This window comes from Solea solea, chromosome 6, assembly GCF_958295425.1.
Source record: "Solea solea chromosome 6, fSolSol10.1, whole genome shotgun sequence".
In the NCBI taxonomy this organism is placed as follows: Eukaryota; Metazoa; Chordata; class Actinopteri; order Pleuronectiformes; family Soleidae; genus Solea; species Solea solea.
In genome coordinates this window covers 16529083-16549059 of record NC_081139.1, presented here as the reverse complement: position 1 = coordinate 16549059, position 19977 = coordinate 16529083, and the positions used below count along the sequence as shown (strand labels likewise).

The 19977-nt window shown below is 42.8% G+C and overlaps 1 protein-coding gene across 6 annotated transcripts in view; it reads left to right on the top strand.

The window, feature by feature from the left end:
• The window catches only part of frmd4ba (FERM domain containing 4Ba), a 77041-nt gene extending 62176 nt beyond the window's left edge, over positions 1-14865 (top strand). For 3 of the 6 annotated variants that reach the window (XM_058631041.1, XM_058631040.1, XM_058631036.1), the window contains 13 exons: positions 4035-4111; positions 4650-4788; positions 6196-6337; positions 6441-6574; positions 6657-6773; positions 7074-7302; positions 7391-7447; positions 7559-7694; positions 8244-8408; positions 8501-9270; positions 9953-10085; positions 10405-10631; positions 13785-14865. In XM_058631041.1, coding sequence (XP_058487024.1) covers positions 4035-4111; positions 4650-4788; positions 6196-6337; positions 6441-6574; positions 6657-6773; positions 7074-7302; positions 7391-7447; positions 7559-7694; positions 8244-8408; positions 8501-9270; positions 9953-10085; positions 10405-10631; positions 13785-13795 — 2337 coding nt within the window. In that variant the 3' untranslated portion in view covers positions 13796-14865. Of the gene's footprint in view, positions 1-4034; positions 4112-4649; positions 4789-6195; positions 6338-6440; positions 6575-6656; positions 6774-7073; positions 7303-7390; positions 7448-7558; positions 7695-8243; positions 8409-8500; positions 9271-9952; positions 10086-10404; positions 10642-10967; positions 11114-13784 lie in introns of all 6 variants that reach the window. The other 3 variants (XM_058631038.1, XM_058631037.1, XM_058631039.1) reach the window with 3 other exon arrangements.
• The last annotated feature ends 5112 nt before the right edge of the window (positions 14866-19977 follow it).

Sequence of the window (19977 nt, the reverse complement as noted above, 5' to 3'; positions counted from 1 at the left end):
TCATAATTTGAAAACATGGCCTCATTTAATATTGACCCGTGACACTGTTCCATTTAATACTGTTCACAAAAATGTGCTGCATTTCTTGTGTGCTTGATTATCATGCCCTTTATGCGAAGTGCTGCTATCAGTGGCCCAAACTAAGGATTTCTACCCCATTAGAACCTATCATAGCTGGTACTGTGCAGCAGGAACCTGTTGACATAGCAGGGTGTGCTGTTTTACTGGATGCTGATGCATTAATGGGCACAGCCACAGTTTTTCTGCCCAGCCCTCTCAGTGGAAGGTATAATTATGGTGCACTGTGGGAAGTTGTGGGCCTCAGGGACTGAGGCTGGCACTCAGCCAGCCGGGTGGGTGGGTGTATGTTTGGAGTTAGGAGATAGTGAAGGTGTTAGGGTTTACTAAAACCTCACTTCTCTTAAGGGACCATCATCTCACAAGAGTTTGCTGTTGTGGGTAAAAAGAAGAAAAAAAACTTTTCCTTTCCAGATGACCTTTTTTTGTTGCTTGTGCTTATAATTGGAAGTGTGTGGCTGCTTTTCTTTTGTCTTGAATCAAGTCCTCACTTATATCCTGTGAATATTCAACAGTGTTTCCTGTCTTAAGTCACAGTTCTTGTATTCAACCCAGCCCATCCCTCCTGTCCCTCACTTCAGCCCCTCTCAGCATGCTGCATTCATTCATTCTGTGTGGGTGTGTGTGGTCTAGGTATTACTCATGTTGCAGCCCTAAATCTTTCAACGCAATTCATTAAAAATGTAAGGTGAAGACATGTTTCAAGGTTGGGCAAGTTGTATTTTTTTGGTTTACATTAAAGTAATTAAATAATACAAAATAGTTACGAACCAGTGGTGACATCAGCGGCTGGGTTTTATTTTAAAAAAGATTTATCATTTCTTTTTAAGTTTGTTGATTAGTTATTGCTATTACAGCATTATTTTGTTAGCAAGCCAGTGTCCTTTTTTATTTTGAATATGCTGAAATTGAAAAACACACTCTCAGGATAGAGTTAAGTGCCAGGTATAGTAATATGAATAATCTGTCATCGCTATAATACAGTACATAGACACTGTACATAAGTGATCTGTAGATGGAAGGAACAGATCATGTAAGATCAAAAGAGGATAATGGTAAAAAAAAGAAAACACGCTAAAAGCCAAAACCTGTTCAGAAAAGAGAAATGGTTCATTAGAAAAACTTTAATATCAGGACATGGCACATTAAGCTGTGTTTCCAGGACAAACAGTGCGACTGAAGCAGATGGAAAGTCACCACTTATCTGAATTAAATTGGAAGACTTTTCTGTCCCTCCTCTTCTTTCTCTGTCACATGGGCTCTTTCCCAGTGGGTAACAGGACACTGTAAGACCACATACTGGTCCACATTTATGATGAGCAAGCGGAACCAAAATAAATCTCAAGTTAATTGGGAATGTCAGGCTTGTAGGAATAACGACGTAGGGATTTGTAAGTTTCTTTTGGAACAAAAACCAAAGGAAGATTAAATGAAGACTGAATGTGTCCTCTTTCTGGTCCCTTCTATTTGAATGTAATTTGCCCCATCATGAATCAGAATAGTGTCGATTTCCTTCTGTTTTGTTCCTGTTGTCAGGTTTTCACAACTTTAATCTCTGTGTCATGTTGTGGATACGCACAGCATCGCCAGTCAGTCATTGTCGGTATGTGACATGTAATGTGAAGGGTGTGGCTGATCTTTTTCTGTACGAGCGTGTGAGTCAGACCCTTTGACACATTTTCGTCCATGTACTGTAAGTGCTTGCGAACACTTGGCTCTGGGGGGACCTTGAGTTGTCGGTGCGATCTGGAGCTGAACGCTCTGATCCCATCTGAAACCACAGGCCGATTTGGCACACTTCCATGTGCTTGTAACGAAACATTTGGCAAAAACAAGGGAGTTGTTCTTTAAGGATGAAAGCATAAATGTATTCACGCAAATCATGAAAGCACTGTTTTAAGACAATTAGGACTTCTGTTTTCTTTTAGTATTGGTGTCAGCTGGCTTTTAGGTGTGCAGAGTATCTTTCTCACAACTGGTTGGACCATTTCAGAGAACTCCTTGCAGTCTTGTGATTGTAGAGTTTGAGGTGTGTCACATCCTTGACATATTTTGGCAGTAGCTCCATCTCATAGTTTCATCTGGATTCTGCTACACAGGTGTGGAGTTTCTCTAATAGGAATGGAGGCATGTACCAGTGAAAGTGCATTTATTGCTTAGGCTCTTGTTATCTTTTGTCCCAATGTAAATGATGCCAAGTGATGACGGCGGGGGGATGTGAAATGGTGCGGGATTCCCTCCACAATGGGCTGAGGTTTTGGATGGTTCCCATTGTTCATTGAGTAATCTTACTCTTTGTTCCATTTGCAGATGCACTGTGTTATTGTTAAGAAGTACAGTATTTGCTAGAACAACATACAGTATAAACTGCTCCACCATGATGCCCACAACCATAAAGACTGTTTTTATTTTAGAAAACTTAGACTTTCTTAGTATGTCATAGGAGTGTTCAGTCAACATATAAATTGATGCAAAATAGGATTTTCCAATGAATTCCATGTGGTATCACGCTTGGTGGCTAACATCAGACAAATAGTCCATTGAGTGTTTACTACCTGGTAAGGGGCCCCTGCTATTAATGATTAGACCATAGCAACAGATTCCTGACATGTTTGCCTTCAGGGGGGGTTTCTGGTAGATTTACCCACACAACAGTGTTTTGTGTTGTTAAACATGAATAGCAGAGGACTTCCTAGATTTACGTGAAAAATTCCAAGTGTGTATAGATCTAATGGCTCATCTGTGAGTGACTGGTGGCAGAGCAAATAGTTCTGTACAACCTGCTCATCTGGTCTGGCTAAAAAGGAAGGGAGCTGTGTGAGAAAGAGGGAGAGTGTGTCGCAGCAGGTCAAAGCCTTGAAGGCGGTGAGATGAGTCAGTGATGTCACAGAAGGGGGGAGGTTATAGAGGCGTGGCCAGCTCAGCTGAAACTCTTGCAACACCTATCTGACTCCCTGAGAACAGACAAGAAAGTGTATTGTTCGAGTAGGCTTCAGTCCTGTGGGAAACTTTGTCAAAGGATTCAATACAAACCCAGAGAATCCAACAGGGATTTGATTTGTGGAAAAAACCTTTAGGGTAAGAACTTTTATTCTGTCCACCTATTTTATGTTCTCCTCAGTAGGTTTTATGTTTTATTTTCCAGTCTATTGTCATACCTGCTTTCTGTAATAGAGATACAGGCATCTGTCTGTGACTCACACTGTTGGAGAGGAAGATACTTCATGCGCTATAGTTTGTTTGCTGGGAATAAATCATGTGTATTACAAGGAAGTGGAGACATGTACTTTTAATATCTTTCACAGGGTACAATTTCTCTGTAATTTGTGTTAATATCAGCTAAAAAATATAATAACTTTCTATTGGCAGTGTATATTTTTCCCAGAATGAGAGCAGAGCAGGGTTGTTTTTGAGCAAGTGGCTCCAGATCTGTTAAATGAGAGTACTATCTGTGGAGCAGATGTTTCATCCTGACAGAGAAGCCGTGCGTCTGTTTTACTAGAAATGAGAAGCTGGTCTGCTGCCTGGCACGATCTCTCTCCCTGCAGTTGCAGCACTATTATAATTGCTTCTGTGTTCGCCTGAACTTACACCTGACTGGCTGGCCTGCTGAGTCCCATTCATGACTTCAGCTGTTATACTGTTTCTGCTAATGTCGACGGGGGAAAAAAACTGCTAAAAGACAGGTTTCTGTGGTTTTTGTTTTACTACCTGCTGGTCTGTTGTGTTGTCTTTGATGAGACTGGTCCCTCTCATATGGGAAGCTTTAAGCTCTTGTGAATAAAGTGCTACAGATGTGTATTTTACAGCCTTTTTATATCAAATGATTTCTCTGCTTACATACTCTAAATCAACATTTCAGTTAAGTCATGTGTCGACTTGCATTCTCAGCGGCGTGTAATTTGTCTTTACTCACCCCTCCCTTTTTCTCCCAAACTGTCTGTTTATCTCTGCAGTTGTTTCAGTGGAAGCAGTTGGAGAATTTGTATTTCCGTGAAAAGAAATTTGCAGTGGAAGTGAACGATCCGCACAGGTCAGAGAAAGCAAAACCTCTTCATGTATCTTATCTTTATCTGTTGTTGAAGTGTTCCCTTTTTAACTCCCTCTCTCTTGCTATTGATGCCTTTAACCTACAACTGACATGCTGTGAAGGGTATCTGTGACTTGTGGTCAATATAGAATAACATGTTAATGGCTCTAACCTGTTTGTTAAATGGGTGCTTCCTCCTGGTCAAGGACCACTTTATTATTCTAAGGTTGTTGTCAGACCTCTGCTCTTCTCACAGCTTTAATGTGGCACTTCCAGCCTCCACAGCTGCCATTGAATCACATAGTCTGTTTCAAAGCTTGATGTCACTGCATCTCTTCTCTTCATTACATTCACTGTACACACCCTTAATTGAATAAAGATTTAATTTGAATTATTTTCCAGTCTTTGCTGAATGCATTTTTAATCTTAATGAAAACCTGGTTTATGTACCATCAACGTTTTTTTTTCTGCCTGGCCATTAAAAAGATTTGCTGCAAGGATCAATGGAAGTGCTGAATGTCTATCTCGTTATCTTTCACAGAAGAACAGTGACTAAGCGAACTTTTGGACAGACTGGGCTGGTTATTCACACATGGTATGCCAGCCACTCGCTGATTAAAACCATCTGGGTGATGGCCATCAGTCAGCACCAGTTCTACCTGGACAGAAAGCAAAGTAAAGTAAGTCTCTGTTTTCTGCATTGATCACACTTCCTGCCAAATAAAAGCGAGTGAGTAACTGTCTCATGCTCCTCTGACACTGATGCGTGACCTTTGACAGTGTAAAGAGCTTGCCTTGTGTTGAGTGACCTACTTAAAGTGTGTGTGTGTGTGTGTGTGTAATAGAAACAGGAAAAAGGGCCAAGCTGGATGAGCAAATGACAGATGCTGATACATGCTGCGTGTATTGTGTTCTCCAGTTTGTCAGTTTGCCAGTTTACTGAAGAGCAGGGCAGTTTACTGTTGAACTTTGCGTACATATTTTATTCTGAAACATTAACCGGTGTTGCAGTAAAATAAGTAGCCTGCAGACGAAAATTAAAACATGCAGAGTATGAATTGTTTGAACATAGACAGAAATGTGGTTTGAAAGAATACTGTCCAAGTGCCACAGTCTAATGCAATAGTGACTCTTACTCATGTGATACATTACCTCATTCATGTCCCAAATGCTTGTGTAAATACAAATGGATATGGCCCACGGGTTTAATATCAGAGCCAAAAGTATTGTTGTAACCTACTGGAACAGGTAGAAGGAATTGGGTTAAAGGACTGCACATTAAGATGTTTAATTTCTTTGGTTTCATTATTTGATGTTCAAATAATGTGTCTGCATAGGCTACTCTCTGAGTTTATGATATTAGTGCACCCAAAACAGAAATACAATAACACTGTATAGTTAAGGATTTGTTTATTTGTCATAACCCACACCAACATCTTGCATGTTTTCCTAACATTGTGCAGCCCTATTGGGTAGTTAAAAACTGAAAGTGCAAAGAGCTTATAAATGCCTTGAGGGAAGGTTTCCACTTTCTTTTATGATATGGTAGTCAAAATGATATAGCCATAGCACTATCTGTTATTATTAATATTCCTGGTGTGGGACTTAATGGAAAAGAAGGCATGCATGTGTTTATGGCCGTGCCATTGAGAATAAAAAAGAAAAGCTTATGTATTCACAGCCCAGGTGCTTGTGCAAGTATTAAATTGTGTCCCTGTGCCCTGAAGACACTTGTGCTGGATGTGTTTGTGTTATATGATGCATATTTGCTGAGCATCAGAGCTATTACATAGTATAAGTGGGGTGTGCTGTGGATCTTGCAGTGGCGATAGATGAGCATGTATGGCTGTAGTCGAATTAGGTTATTCAGCCTCTGTCTTCCTCAAAGGCAGATGGTGTGTCATTGTTCATCTAGGAATAGAGCCCTGCTGATTGATGACAGAACTGTGCACTTGGAGAACTGAGTATGCTAATGGTCTGCCATTATCGCAATGCGCTACCATTAAAATTAAATACTTGAAATGAATCCTCCCTGCAACACTCTTCACCGTTCTCTTCTCCTGACCATTCTTTTTTATTCCCTGCAGTCAACGATGACCACAACCAGAAGTTCAGGAGACATCGCCATGGACCTCACAGTGATCTGCGCCCCACGGATCAGTAAACTCTCCAGCATCGAGAGCAAAGACCCTCTTATCATGGCCAGCAGTGGAAGCCTCATCTCAGCTGGTAAGCAGCGAGTTAATGGCTAACGGCTTCTGTTTTGCTTCAGCTTGATATATGATGATTTATGGCTATAATTTGCAATTAATCAGTTGAGTGTTTGTTTCAGGTTCTGCTGAATCAGAAGTCAACGAGGAGCAGAAGAAAGAAAAGATTGCCGAATTAAAAAAGAAAGAAAAAGACCTTCAGGACATACTGACACTGAAACTTAAGGAACTGAAAAAGATCTGCATGAGAGAAGCAGTGAGTGTCTCAATCAGTCTGATATTTTTGTATGTGATGTGTCCAAACTCTCAGCTGACTCGGTTGTTGTCGTCATTTGCAGGAGCTTACAGGCCGGTTACCTAAAGAGTATCCTCTGAACTCAGGAGAGAAGGCTCCCCAAGTTCGCCGTCGTGTTGGTACTGCCTTCAAGCTGGATGACCTTTTCCCCTATGATGAGGTGAGTGCAGCTGTGGTTGAATCAATAAAAAATTTTTATTGTGACAAATTTCTACCTCTTGTGATTTACTATAAAGGACGTTTAGCTGGAGATCATTCAGATGAGGCTGTTGTGCATGTTTTGAATTAAACCATTGTTCTGAATTGTAGCTGGTTGTGTAATGACTAAGAATGAGGATATGAATGAGAATGTGTGAGTTTTTAGATGTTTTAATAAATACTGACTTGGAACATGGATATGTTTGATCTCCACTGACAGCATGTGTTATATAATGGGGAATGTGCGTGTGTCTGTCTATAGGACCCACATCTGAGGAATCTGGAGAGCATGTTTGCCTTGCAGCACAAGATTGTGGAAGCAGCCACCAAGTTGGCCAGCGAGGATGACCTCTGCAAGACAGTGAGGAAGAAGAGGAGAAACAACTTTCTGGATGCAAAGAGGAAGCTGGAGGAAATTGAGAGGGAGATTAACGCCTACAGGATAAAGAAAGGAAAGAAGCCCACACAGAGAGCTTCAGTGATCTTAGCAGGTACTTACAACAATCACAAATGGCTACAAATTCATCACAAAGCACCAGTTTAAAAATGCTAAGAACTGTTCCTGTTTCCTGTTCTCAGATGATAACAACCCTTCAGACCTCAGCTCTCTATCTGACAGCCTCACCCTGGATGATGGTCAGTGTGAAAGCATAATAATGCCCAGTGTTTACACCCTCCAGTTCAAATCTATATTGTTATTCTGTATTACAGATTCATTTTACTCAAGTTATTGCTTTTATTTCCTAGATGATGAGTTTAGTTCCCAAAGGCAGCGGTCCACATCAGTGCAGTATTCTCCAAGACCGCACCATGCAGAAACTCTGGACATCCACTACAACAAAGACCGACGCACTTCTGCCAATGACCAACATTCAGACAGCAGGTATATAGCTGGCACTGGCAACACCATTGCATATTAATTCTTTTGATTTTCAGTGTGTGCCTGACGAGAGCCCCCTAAGTGTGGAGCTAGTACAGACCTGTAGATCAGACCCTGAGCTACATTCCTGCCAGTAACCTCCTCCCTCTTTCTTCTGCGTCTCCAACTAACTCCCTCTTATCAGCCCAAACACACTGGCTTTAAAAATAGATGTAGAAGAACGTGTCGCTGCCTGTGAAGGAGCAACAACAACTCCAAGTTGAGAGGAAAGAAAGGGGAAACCGGAAAAGTGGCTCTGGAAACATGGAAATGGCAGCCATTTCACAACTGTTTACAAAACGATACTAGCAATGTGGTGCCCTCAGCTGTAGGGACGTAAATTGTCTCTGTGATTACTGTTGCATGAAAAGAAATACCGATGAAGTATGAAATTACAGTCATTCAAATGTGTGTGATTACTAGAATGCAGCTCTCTAGCACATGCAACGTGTTTTGTTTTTTTCCTCATCAGTTTTTGATTACCTGAAAATATAGTTCTTATCTGTGCTCTAGATACAATTATGGACCAGTCCAGGAATCTCTCCACTACAGCCACCGTGATGCCTTATCAAGCCACAGTAGTCCTTTTAAACCTGCTTCCAGGCAGCCACGTGATGCCCGCAGCATGCCCCCCACCCCCCTCCTCACCCGCAATGCCTACAGCAGCAACCACCTCAGGTGAGGCCTCAGAGACGGACTGTGTACTTCATCTGTATTTTCTTTATTGTGACAGCGCGTGCGTGAAAACCCACTTGTTTTTCTGCTTGTAGATCGGACGATGCTCCACAACATTTCCGCCAGCGTAGTGGGAGTCTGGAGTCCCAGTCTCAGCCTCAGTCTCAGTTTGTGCCAGAGACCGGACCTCCCATGCCAACGTTTACCTTCACCACCGCCCGGCGCAGCAACAGCACTGAGGTCCTCGACGACGGCTCCTCCTACACAAGCCAGTCCAGTGTGGAATACAGTGTTCCTGGTAACCACACCCACAGACGCAGAGCTCGAGGTCGCCACAGAAAAGACCTGTATGCCAACACGGGCAGCATGCCCAACCTGGCTCAGCCTGACACCCGCTCCTACGCCTACCAGCCCCGCGCCCGACCCACCACAACGGCCTACTATGTCACAGGCTTTCCCAGATACGCAGACCCAGAGCCTTACTCCAATGGACACTACATGTATGATAACGAGCTTGAGGGACACTATAACGTCAATCCTTCCTATCCCCCCGCCCCTACAGATTACCACAGCCAAGACACGCACAGTCACTACGGTAACGACGAGATAGATGGTATGTTGCATAACCCTTACGCCACAATGCGGCCACCCAGGAACCGTCAGGTGCCCTGCAGCAGCGAGCATGTCACCAAGAACATCCAAAAGGCAATGGTGGCTGAACATTTGAAAGGCTGGTACCATCGCAATGCTGCACACAAACAAGCTGCGTACAACTACGACTACGACAGAGGCTCCCAGCAGAGCCTGGGATATCAGACCATGCCTGCACCCTACAGCCATAACAACAGAAACATCTACTCATCAGGTCAGACCCCTGCACCTTCCATAACACTAGCCTGGTTTCCATCAAAATGTATCCCTAACTTAAACAGGGAAACTTAAACAACAAGTTTTTTTTACATCCACTGTTCAGCAAATATTGGGAGTTAGTACACAGGGATAAACAATTGGTGTTGGCAAATATGGCAACACATTTTGTTACCTAAATAATAAGTGCAGAGCAAGATGCAAAACTAAGTGATCAAAAAGCATCTTCTTATCTATTCATTATTGTTGTAATATATGCTTTTTACACTTTACAAGTCGAGGAACATGTGGTTTCCTTATCAGTCCACATACAATCTCCTCTCGACTGCCGTTTCCGCTATTTTTCCAGTGCAGTGAAATGGGGAAGTGGGAGTGTCATTACTGTCACATGATTTTTACCCGGCATTCTTAATTCGCTGAATTGGTTTCTATTGCATTATTTACTTTTTATCAATGCACAGACTTTTCTAACTTTCTTGAGTGTAAAAATGTAAAAAAAAGGCTGTATTTCAAGATTGTTTTAACATGTTTCGTTTACATAATTTTTTGTTGGGGTTCTTTCTCCTGCAAATTGAAAAAGTACAGTAAGCACACTCATGGAAACCCAATTAATATGAGTTTCACCTTAAGCTTGGTCCATTACTAACCATTTTACCATTGTACCATTTTTTTCTTTCTAGTATCCTCAGTGTCCTCCACTGGCAATTGGCACGGCCACACAACTGGTGGTATGATGGAATATGACATGCCTATGCATGCACCGCCGACATACTCTTACAGTACAGCCCCATACAGCCACCCCACCCACAGCAGGTGAGAAAAAAAAGTTGGCCTCAACTCAGCGTCTTATCCAATAAGCCACTCCCTGATCCTCCTTATCCCCAGAGCTAAGCACTAGTTTTTAATTACCTGAATTGGTTATCCTGCAGACACAACACTTCTGTGGACTAATGTTTAACCAGTGCTACCCTTTCTTTAACGTCTCCTCTATGTTATGTATCTATTTAATGTTACAGCCTGGTTAAGCGGTAGTAGTATTTAATCTATGCAGCCAACAGTCACTTCCTCCTCAGATCTTAAGAATGGTTCTCTTCTCCTCCTTAACTCTACACTGGGCCCTGCTTTCTTATAGATATGGCGGCTCACAGCTTTTAAAGGCTTCCTGGCCCAGCCCTGATGGTCGGAGGCGCTGTGCCTTTTTTCCTGCTAGTTCTTCCTCCTCAGTTTCCTCCTCCACCTCCTCCTTTCCCTCCTCCTCCTCTTCCTCCCCCGCCTGTCGGGTCAGACAGGTGTCCTCCAGCCCTGCACAGCCACAATCCTCCAGAGGGCAAAGGCTCAGTAAGGTGTCCTTTGCTAAAGGTAGCTCATAGTAAGTAAACGGCGACAGCTAGAGCCTGAGCGTTTGCTTCCGTCAGTTCGTCCGCAGTGTGACTCAGAATCTGCTTGTCAATGTTTTGAAGTGATTTTTTTGCATTTTTGAAACGTTTTACTGATTGTCCATTGTCCTGTATGATATAGTAACTGCATGGCTTCTTTAAAAACATGCCTGCCCTGCTCTCTCTTCCGGCAAACATATTGCCATCCAGTGGTCACGTTTCTCTCTCTCTCTTTTTCCTCCTCTGATGTTTGGCATACAGAGGCTCCCTGCCCATGAGCTGCCATTCACTCCTGACCTTTGCCCCCTCTCATGTGCAGATGTTCCCCAGAGTTTGAGTGGCGGAGCTGTAATAGGATGGCCTGCCCTGTGAGGCCTTTAGAGAGGTGTGGTGCTGCCGCCTGTGCTACTGACCAGGAACATTAACCCTTTCCCCAATAATCAGAGTCAAAGCAGAGAAATATGGGTGAGAGAAGAGAATGTAAAACTACCCCACATGGTTATCATGGCGGTGATGGTTGTGGTGTGTCTTTTCATAAATATTGCAGGGACTGACAGAAACCATCTAATTTGAACCTTTTTTTTTATTTTTCCTGCTGCATTTTTTGGGGTCTTGGGTGTTTTGGTGACGGGAGAGCACTTGTGTGGCAGAGGGACAATGTGACCCCTGAACATTTTTGCAATATTGGAAGGCTGTGTGTGTTTATAATTTCTGTGTGCATTCGCTGTTTTGTTGGCTGAGAATGTTTGACACTGGGTTTGAAACTGAATTTGGAACATAAAATGTGGAGTAAGTGATTCTTGACGAAAGCAAAGCAAAACACATCCTTTCAGATGTTCTGCACCCCTAAATAAATTCACGGAATACATACCCTCACTGCTTGCGTTCCCTAATTGCAGGGATGTGCAGTTTAAATTATTAATACATAATAAAACCCATCCAATGTGACAGATTAAAACACAAGCAGAATATCATTTAAAAAATAAACTAGTTGTCCATCAGCTGTTTTTGCCCGCACCTTAGCTACAGTGTAGGGGGAGAGAAAGAATGAACGTGGAAAGCATCATATTCCATGAGACTCATCTGCTTTTAAAGTGTGAAAATAGACAGAAAAATCTTTGCTGCTGCAGCTGATTGTACAAGTACACATTCTCAGTGCCGTCAGCTAACACAAGTGATGCAACCTGTCCACAGTGACTGGCGTGGCAGCAAAAAAAACTGTCTTTATAAACAAATGATCATTATCTACAATTATTACTAAAAAGCAAGGCAAGGGGTGAAGGAACACCAAGATATAGTCCCAACAAGCAAACAAGTGCTTTTAGGTTTATGTGATTAAAAAACTTGCCACGTTGTTGAGACAGCAGGACATACAGCAAGGCCAAATTCTTATAATTGCAGCTCCAAAGCTAACGTCTAAAAAGGATGTTGTGAGCGTTTGCGATGATCTAAAGCCGCTACACCAGCTGCAGACTGTGCAACTCCCAACAAGTCTGCTACTACAGCTGACAGCACACTATTGGCAGAATTCAACAAACTAGAACGTAAGCCGCATGCCCTTGGGCGAGTCATTCAACAGTGCTGGACACACACACACAATAAGACAACTGCACCTGCTTGGTAACTAACAAGTGTTTTCACAGCTCCATCACTCTTTTTACTGGCTCCCTCTGTGTGCCTGTCAATCATGGTGTGGACTGGTCTGAGTGGATAAGTCCATCATTTATTATTTCACACTTCCATGCACAGTTAAGACGAGCCACGTTTGGCGTACGCCATTCAGTGTGACGACTGTCCTGTTCCCAGTATACAAGTGCTTGTTTCCGGTTTAGCCCATGGCTAGTTGTTAGCATGGCGAGCACCATTCTGATTCTTACTTTCAGTCCTTCCTGCCTTCAATTCTTTAAACTGACAGAGCATAAAATAGATCTAAATCGTCCGTCCAACAAATGTTACTACCTGGATTTCAGCATGCTGTTTGTCTTATTCTTTTGTGTACCACACAGGTGGTTGTCAGTCTTTATACATTATTACAGCAAGCAATAAGAGTTATAGTTACATCCAGAAGGAAGCAACTACTAGCCCCATGAACACACACACACACAGATGCACACGAGTCACACCTTATGAGTTATCACCAGCACTCATGAGTATAATAAAATTTCAGACTCACGAGTCAGCATTTTATTATCTCTTGTTGAACTGTAACTGCTGATAATTCAACCATCATGGTCTGAGAAGGATAGCATCCACCTTGTGTTGCATTCAATGCACTGTCGTAAACAGGAAAACCAGTGCAGAGTGCCTTTGTTTTACCTTCAGTCGACCCAGGCTGACTAAACAGGGTTAACATACTGAGCGGGAGCCAGTCCCAGCAGACACTGGACGAGAGGCAGGTTACGTTTCGCAAAAACCTTCTTGCACCACAGCACAGTGGTTAGCAGAGAAGTCCAGAGATGGATTTCTATCTCAGCCTCACTGTTCAGTCTGTGGGAGAGATTCACTGGTGTTCACACTTCCCTGTCCTGGTCAAAGAACGTTTTAGTTTTCCGCTTTTCTCTCCATCCTGACAATGTAATTATGTTGTGGAGGATATACACCACTGTTCTGCAACACTCGCCTTAACATTACTGCGGGTCTCTGGTGTGAAGGCGCTAATCAATACCATTCAAAACATCACACGGTCTGGTGGTGACTGAAGTGGAGATCACTCCTTCGCTTTGGCAGTATCCATTAGTATGTGCCAGATTTACCGTCTCTTGCTCCCTCCTCTCCTCTTCTTGCTGTTGTCCTGTGCAGAGGCACAAACACTGCCTGTTGGTGATTGGCTGGAATAGTGCTCTATATGACTCGGTCCAGGGTAACTTTAAACCTTTTTTTTTCCCCACACACACACACAGAACTGACAGCTATTATACCATTAGATGTTCACTGAATGGGATATAAGGTGTTATAGAATTAGAATCACTTACTCCAACTAACTTGGATTTATGTGTTTTTTTACATTCCTGATCTTAGTACAGGATTGGAAAATTACAACCCAGGGTGAATTCATTCTAAACCAATGGTTCATCAGTCATAAGCTACATTCAGTGTGTCAACTGTCTAATGTCCTTCAATCTTGTGTTTTTTACAGATCCTACATAGACGTCAGCAGCCAAATGCACACACCCATGGACCCAGAAGAACAGATTTACTGGCACGAAGACTCAAAACCAGGGACTATAGTCTAGTTGCCTTTCTTGTGTCATTGTGCTGTACGAATCTTTCACCTTGACATGTTGTCATCGTGCCTTAGACTGCACTTACCCTTTTCTCTGTGAACGGGATCCATCCAAAGAATGAAGGAACTTAACGTGGCTTATCATCATAAATGCAGCTGCCAAACTTACCCACATCCACGTGTTTGACTCATAACAAAACGTCTACGTCGGTGGATTTCGAGTGTTTGTGGTGAAGGTGCTTGTGCACTGAAACTATACCAGAACCTGCTGTGGGCTGTTTGGTATAACCAAAGGGACTTTGGACTAAACCCTGTAGAGATGCCAGCTTCACTAACCAAGGACCACGACCGTCTCTGTTAGAGGATCCTGAGCCGTTATGAACAAGGAGAATGACTCGCCCTTCTGATACTTACACACATGTACGAACACTGTTACCATGAAGGATCAGACGAGGATAAAAAAAAAAAAAAAAAAGACATTGTCAAAATGAAGGATTGAGCTCATTAAAAATGAGTCAAAAAAGAGAGATGGCTACTTCCTGAAACACTGTCCAGTCACCAGATCCACTTTTATCAAACAGCATTGCTTCAAACTGACGCAGTATTTCGTCCACCTCACTGTCGGAACATACAACAGAGCCAAATAATTCTACACTGTCACGCCATTTGAGTATTACTCGAAGTGACTGACAAGAATTATACTGCCACGTCTGATCAGTCGAAAGTCAAGTTTAGTTTTGTTTATTTTTATTTTGGATCCATGCTGGAAATCATGGACTGGTGCTCCCAATTTCTCTCAAGAGAATGAAGCTGTGTGTAAATGTCGGTATTGTAAATACACTGGTTCTCCCCCCACCCACCACCCTTTTTTAGAGCATTTTTTTTATGTATTTGAAAAGCATGTAATATATAGTAAACAACTGTTGTTAAGCTGGTTCTTAGTCATTTGTATAATTGAATTTGTTTGAATTAAAAAGAAAAATCAGCATTTGAACACTTTGCGTGGTAAAAGTGTTTTATTAAAGGTGCCAAACGAAAAACTGAGCACCAGCATGTCGGACGAGAACATGGCGCGGTTATCTGCGTAAAACAGACCATGAACATAGATGAAGGAGTCCGGGAGAAGAAGACCTCTATTTGGAACTTTACTTTGGCTGTGTTCAAGCAGAAATCTTAATTACCGATGAGACGTCTTGTACGGGACTTTTCGTACTTGGAAACTTCAGAAATCTTGGAACGCAGCACATTTGTATACAGCAGTTCCAACGGGGGCTCAAATGCAACAGGAAGACCAGCTGACAAAACAGAGGCCCAGTAACGGAGTGGGTGTGGTCTTCTGCTTCCATAGTCCATCTGCCGCAACGTGTTGTAATCAAAAATACCATTTCAAAATAATCTGGTCATTCCCATCTATGCTCTGGAAACCCCTGGATGAGAATCTAATTTATGTTTATCAGCGGTTTCTGAAATCCGTAGACATGTACGTCTGGCAGCAACAACCACGCGTATGTTTGCGTTAATACGGCATACCTATTAAAATTAAGGAGAACATCACATTGTCTCTCAGGATTCAGTCAGAAGAAAACAATGTCATCCGTCTCAGTGCAGGAAAATGCACAATTTAACTCAAAATGTGAATGTCTCTTCCATCCATGAAATAGGATTTGCAGTAACCCCACTCGGAAACGGCAACATATAGTTCAGTCATGTTCATACTCTGAAGAAAAGGACGGTGGTCCTGGATAACTGCATTCTCATATAAATGGTTTAGAATCTGCTCGGCTGTAGCATGGAGAGATAACCGCGTCCCAGCTCGCCTTATTTTGAGCCCGTAAGATTGAATGCAGAGCTGCGATCAGTCACAATAACTAATTATGAATAAACGACCTATTATTCAAAATTGCTCTCCTGCTGCAGAGATCCGTCACTCTTATTTTCTCAACAGCTTGCTGTGCAGCGAGGCTGTTTTTTTTTTGTTTTTTTTCTGTGTGTCTCTTTAAGCCATAAACCGACCAAACCAGTCTTTAAAAGCTGTCACACCCTCTGTGAGCTAAAACCACCTTTTCTGTCTTCCCTGGGAATGACAAGCCAGTGTTTATGGCACCGAACCCTCCCTCGAGGCATCCACGCAACACAAGTCTGCTGTAGACATGTAGTGAGCCTCCACCCTCCTATAGATAACACGAGAACCCTTGGTCTCGTTTCCCTCCCCTTCCTTCCACACATTTTCTGCCTCTGCTCATGTATCCTGGCCATTCGTCACCTCTTCAGAAGGGCCACAGTTGAGCAGCCTCTCTTTTCTTGCAGTGCCTCTCTTGTGTTGCGCTCCTTGAGAGAGCTCGAGGGAGGTCTCGGATACTCCCAGCTCCTTGTTTTTTAACAGAGGCAGTAAGAGGGGGCTGGAGTGTTTTTGCATCCAGCTGTCGCCCTCTGTCTCTGTTTCCTCTGCTGCCTCACACCAGCTGCAGCCACACGTCAGGAAGAGGCTGTTCCAGCCGACACTCCACTACATAAACAATGAGCTCCTATGTGTTTTCCTCTGGTTTAACACACTCCTAATGTGGAGGTGTTGGGTTTCAAACTTCATAGTTCTGGCACTGATCAATGTCTGGAAGGGCTGATTGAAACCTGGCATTAAATTAATTGTTAGAGGAGTTTTTTTTTCAGATAATGATTTTATCAGATTGTTTCACCAATCAGTGTTTGCCCGTATAATATGAAAGGGTATAAATGTCAGGAGTGTGACAAGTGTCACTCATTGCAATGAATTTAAGAGATTATCATGTTGTTTTTCTGGATAATACAGCTGCAACTTTAATGATGTGGCTGACGATGTGCAGCTGTTTTCTCTTTGCACTTAATCCCCTTAATGGACATTGCACTAACTGTAGAACAAGAAAGCCTAAAGCCTAAGTCATATAAATAATTGTTTTATTTGACCCATGTCAGGGGTGAGTGTAGTTTATGTTGTCCTCTAACTGGAATGTTTGATTCCAGGCTTCTATAGCCTGCATGTCCTTGGGCAACACACCGCATCCTGAATTACTTGTGGTGTTTGTGCCCCCAGTGTGAAGCTTAAATGTCTTTACATTACACTAGCGGCCCTCAACATACTGTATTTATCTCTTGTCACGTACCCATAGAATGTTCTTGAGTCGCAGACACTGTCATTGTTTGTCGCACAATGTGATTGTTGGTCAACATCTCCATTTTGATCTTAAACTGTTGGAAGACATCTTCTCTTGTTGCTTTCTTGATTGTTTCAACAGATGCACAGAGCACTCTCACTTCTTTCACTGGCTGGCTGGAGATGTGAGGGAGCATGAATTTAAAACATTTTGCCGAGTGACAATTATCGAAAGTGTCGAGTGTCGGAGGGAAAAGCGAGACTTAAGATATCAAGTCTGCAGTATCCGACGAAACCCAACCTCTGAGCAGGTACAAAAGGTGTCACATGTAAACAACTGAACCCAGCTCAGCCGAGCGGGGATTATGAATTAATGATTATGATCTGACAAGTTATGAAGGGTGAGTAGTTGGATTAGCTGAGTGGTCACATGCACTTGTTCATCGGCTAATATGGATGACCTCCCATAGAGGAAGGCAGAGAGGAGAGTTGGAGAGGTCGAAGCTCACATGACACTGAAGCAGACTGCAAAGGTCGCGGCGGGTCATCATTAACGTGTCACATGATCAACTGCAGCGTGGGTCCAGGGAGACGGATCTGTTGAGTGACAGTCTGTCTGAGTTATGAGGCGAGCTAACCAGCTTAGCCAGCCAAAAGCTAAAGCCTTTGAAGCAGAGGAGGATGGGTGGAGATTGGAAGGGTCAACCTGAAGGCAACAAGCTCTCAAGATGTGCCCCAACAACAGCTTTAAAGCTGCAGTGGGCTTAACTTTTGGTCGTCTTTGTTGTAGTTGATGTTATTAATCAGCCTGTTGTTGGTCTTTGTGAACAGAGACAATGTAACATTGCTCTGTATTTCATCTGAAAAAGATTTGTGTGAATACAGCAGAAGCACGAGGGAGGGCAGGGACAGGAAGTGTTTATGCCGTCAAACTGCTGAGCGACCAGAGTTCATTTCTTTGTGTTTTTAGTCTTATCGTTTGTGGCCGTGTTGCTTTACTAGCACAATATTGCTGTTGCCTCCATCTTTTCTTCTTTTTTTTTTAAGGTAATACAAATCACTTCCTGTGTGCAGCTTAGGAAATGTCATTGAGTGTCATGAGACCTAAACATTGCTATACTGAGAAATCGAGAGTCGTGTGGAACTTATTAGCCTACCCGGCATTGTGTGAGCTCAACGGTTTGGGTGGAACTGACCTTTGTTTATACTTAAAAACTGACGCACTACTGCTTTAAATTTAGACAGACAGACAGACGACTTTATAAATCCCTTTGGGAGGTTCCCTCGGGGAAATTAACAATTTATTTGTAACATATAAATAACAGTTTATATGATGCAAACATTTTCTGCATCCCACGCCTTTGTTTTGTGGAAACTAAACAGTAGGGACGTGTTGCAAAGCGTGCACAAGGAGACCAGTGTTGTTATTTAGCAGCTCGGGCTCAAACAGTACACAGATTTGTTTATGTCGCAACGTATGTTGCCTCACTGAAGACTACTTTAATACAGAGAGAGAGCAAGTGTCGCTGATTCATGGATTAACACCATGGAAGGATACATTTAGTCTCTGCAGCACCTGGAGGGAGGAAGCACAGAGGACACACACCTGTTGAGCGTGCGGCCGGCAGCACACGTGTGTGTGTGTGTAGTTTCCTTACAGCAGCTGCAGTAGCAAGAACAAGGGCCTCCTCTGTGTCCTCGGAGACATGATTTTACTTGAGTTCGTAGCCACCGGTGCTTGTGTTCACTCACCAAGTTGCACAATATGGATGAAGATGAGGCACCTCAGTCGTGAACATAAATCACTACTGTAGCACAAGGGTGGTAAAGCCTTGCAGCTCGACTCGAAGGTAAACTGGAGAGCCACCGGAATACGGTTACACTTGTGTGTGCAGAGGTCACGAGTGTGGTAGTTTCGAAAAATGTCACGCATTCCTGAAAGAGGAAATACACTCCGTCAAATGCTTAAGACAGGATTTTAGTCATTCTGAAAGCAAAAGGGGGGAAAGTTCAATTATTTATTTATGTGTGTGTTGTGTCATAGTCAGTTTGAACCAGTGTGAGACACACTGGGACATTTGCTTAGAGAAATCTATGCCTGCTTTAGTCTATGATTTTATTTTCTCACCATTTTAACAGAGAAAAATGTTTACAAAAATAGTTTGTACATCACTCACTCTCCCACACGAAAGTCAATTGAGAAAATCAGCATTTTTAGCTTAAGTTTCAAAGGAAGTCTATGGGGAAAAGGCACCTACATGTCACTTTATTTATAACACCAGTAAACATTTTCCCAAAAGGTGACGATGATCGACACTAGTCTCAGGTCTTATTTAACTGAATATGATGCCAGTTCTGTAAATGATGATCCCATTTAGAGGAAAATAGACGATACAGCACTGCACATAAGAGAAGAACACCAGTGTGACTGACAGCTGGTATCAGCCAATAAGGGCGTGGTGGCAGGTGACATCTGTGAAATTTCAAAGCTTCAAAATGGGAGTTTGTTTTGCAACCAGAAGGCTGCGTCCATTTCTATATACAGTGTAGTATTTGATAAGGGCATGCGCGTGTGTCTCAGGTGTTAAAGGCCAAGCAAAGTCAGCGCTTATGTGTCGCTACTTTACACAACCACACAACCCTTAAATATGAACTCCAGCACTTGAATTGATTACTCTTTTTAATACCCATCACTCTTATCTTCACATGTCCACATCACCATACACGCTGCCCCTTTAAACCAAATAACAGAGCACTATGTTCCAGATGGATTCTCACTATCTGCAGCCAATTTCAAATGAAATCCAATATGAAACAGCCCAAGTAGCTGACGCAGCGAGTAACTGGGATTTGGAGGTGAATGACTGCAGATGAATCCACTTTGTCACTGTGCAGCGCTCTCAGCTCTCCACACTATAATCTACTGCAGCCCATTGATTAGCGCGGGGTAAAGTGGAGAGGAAGGCAAAGTTAGCCAAT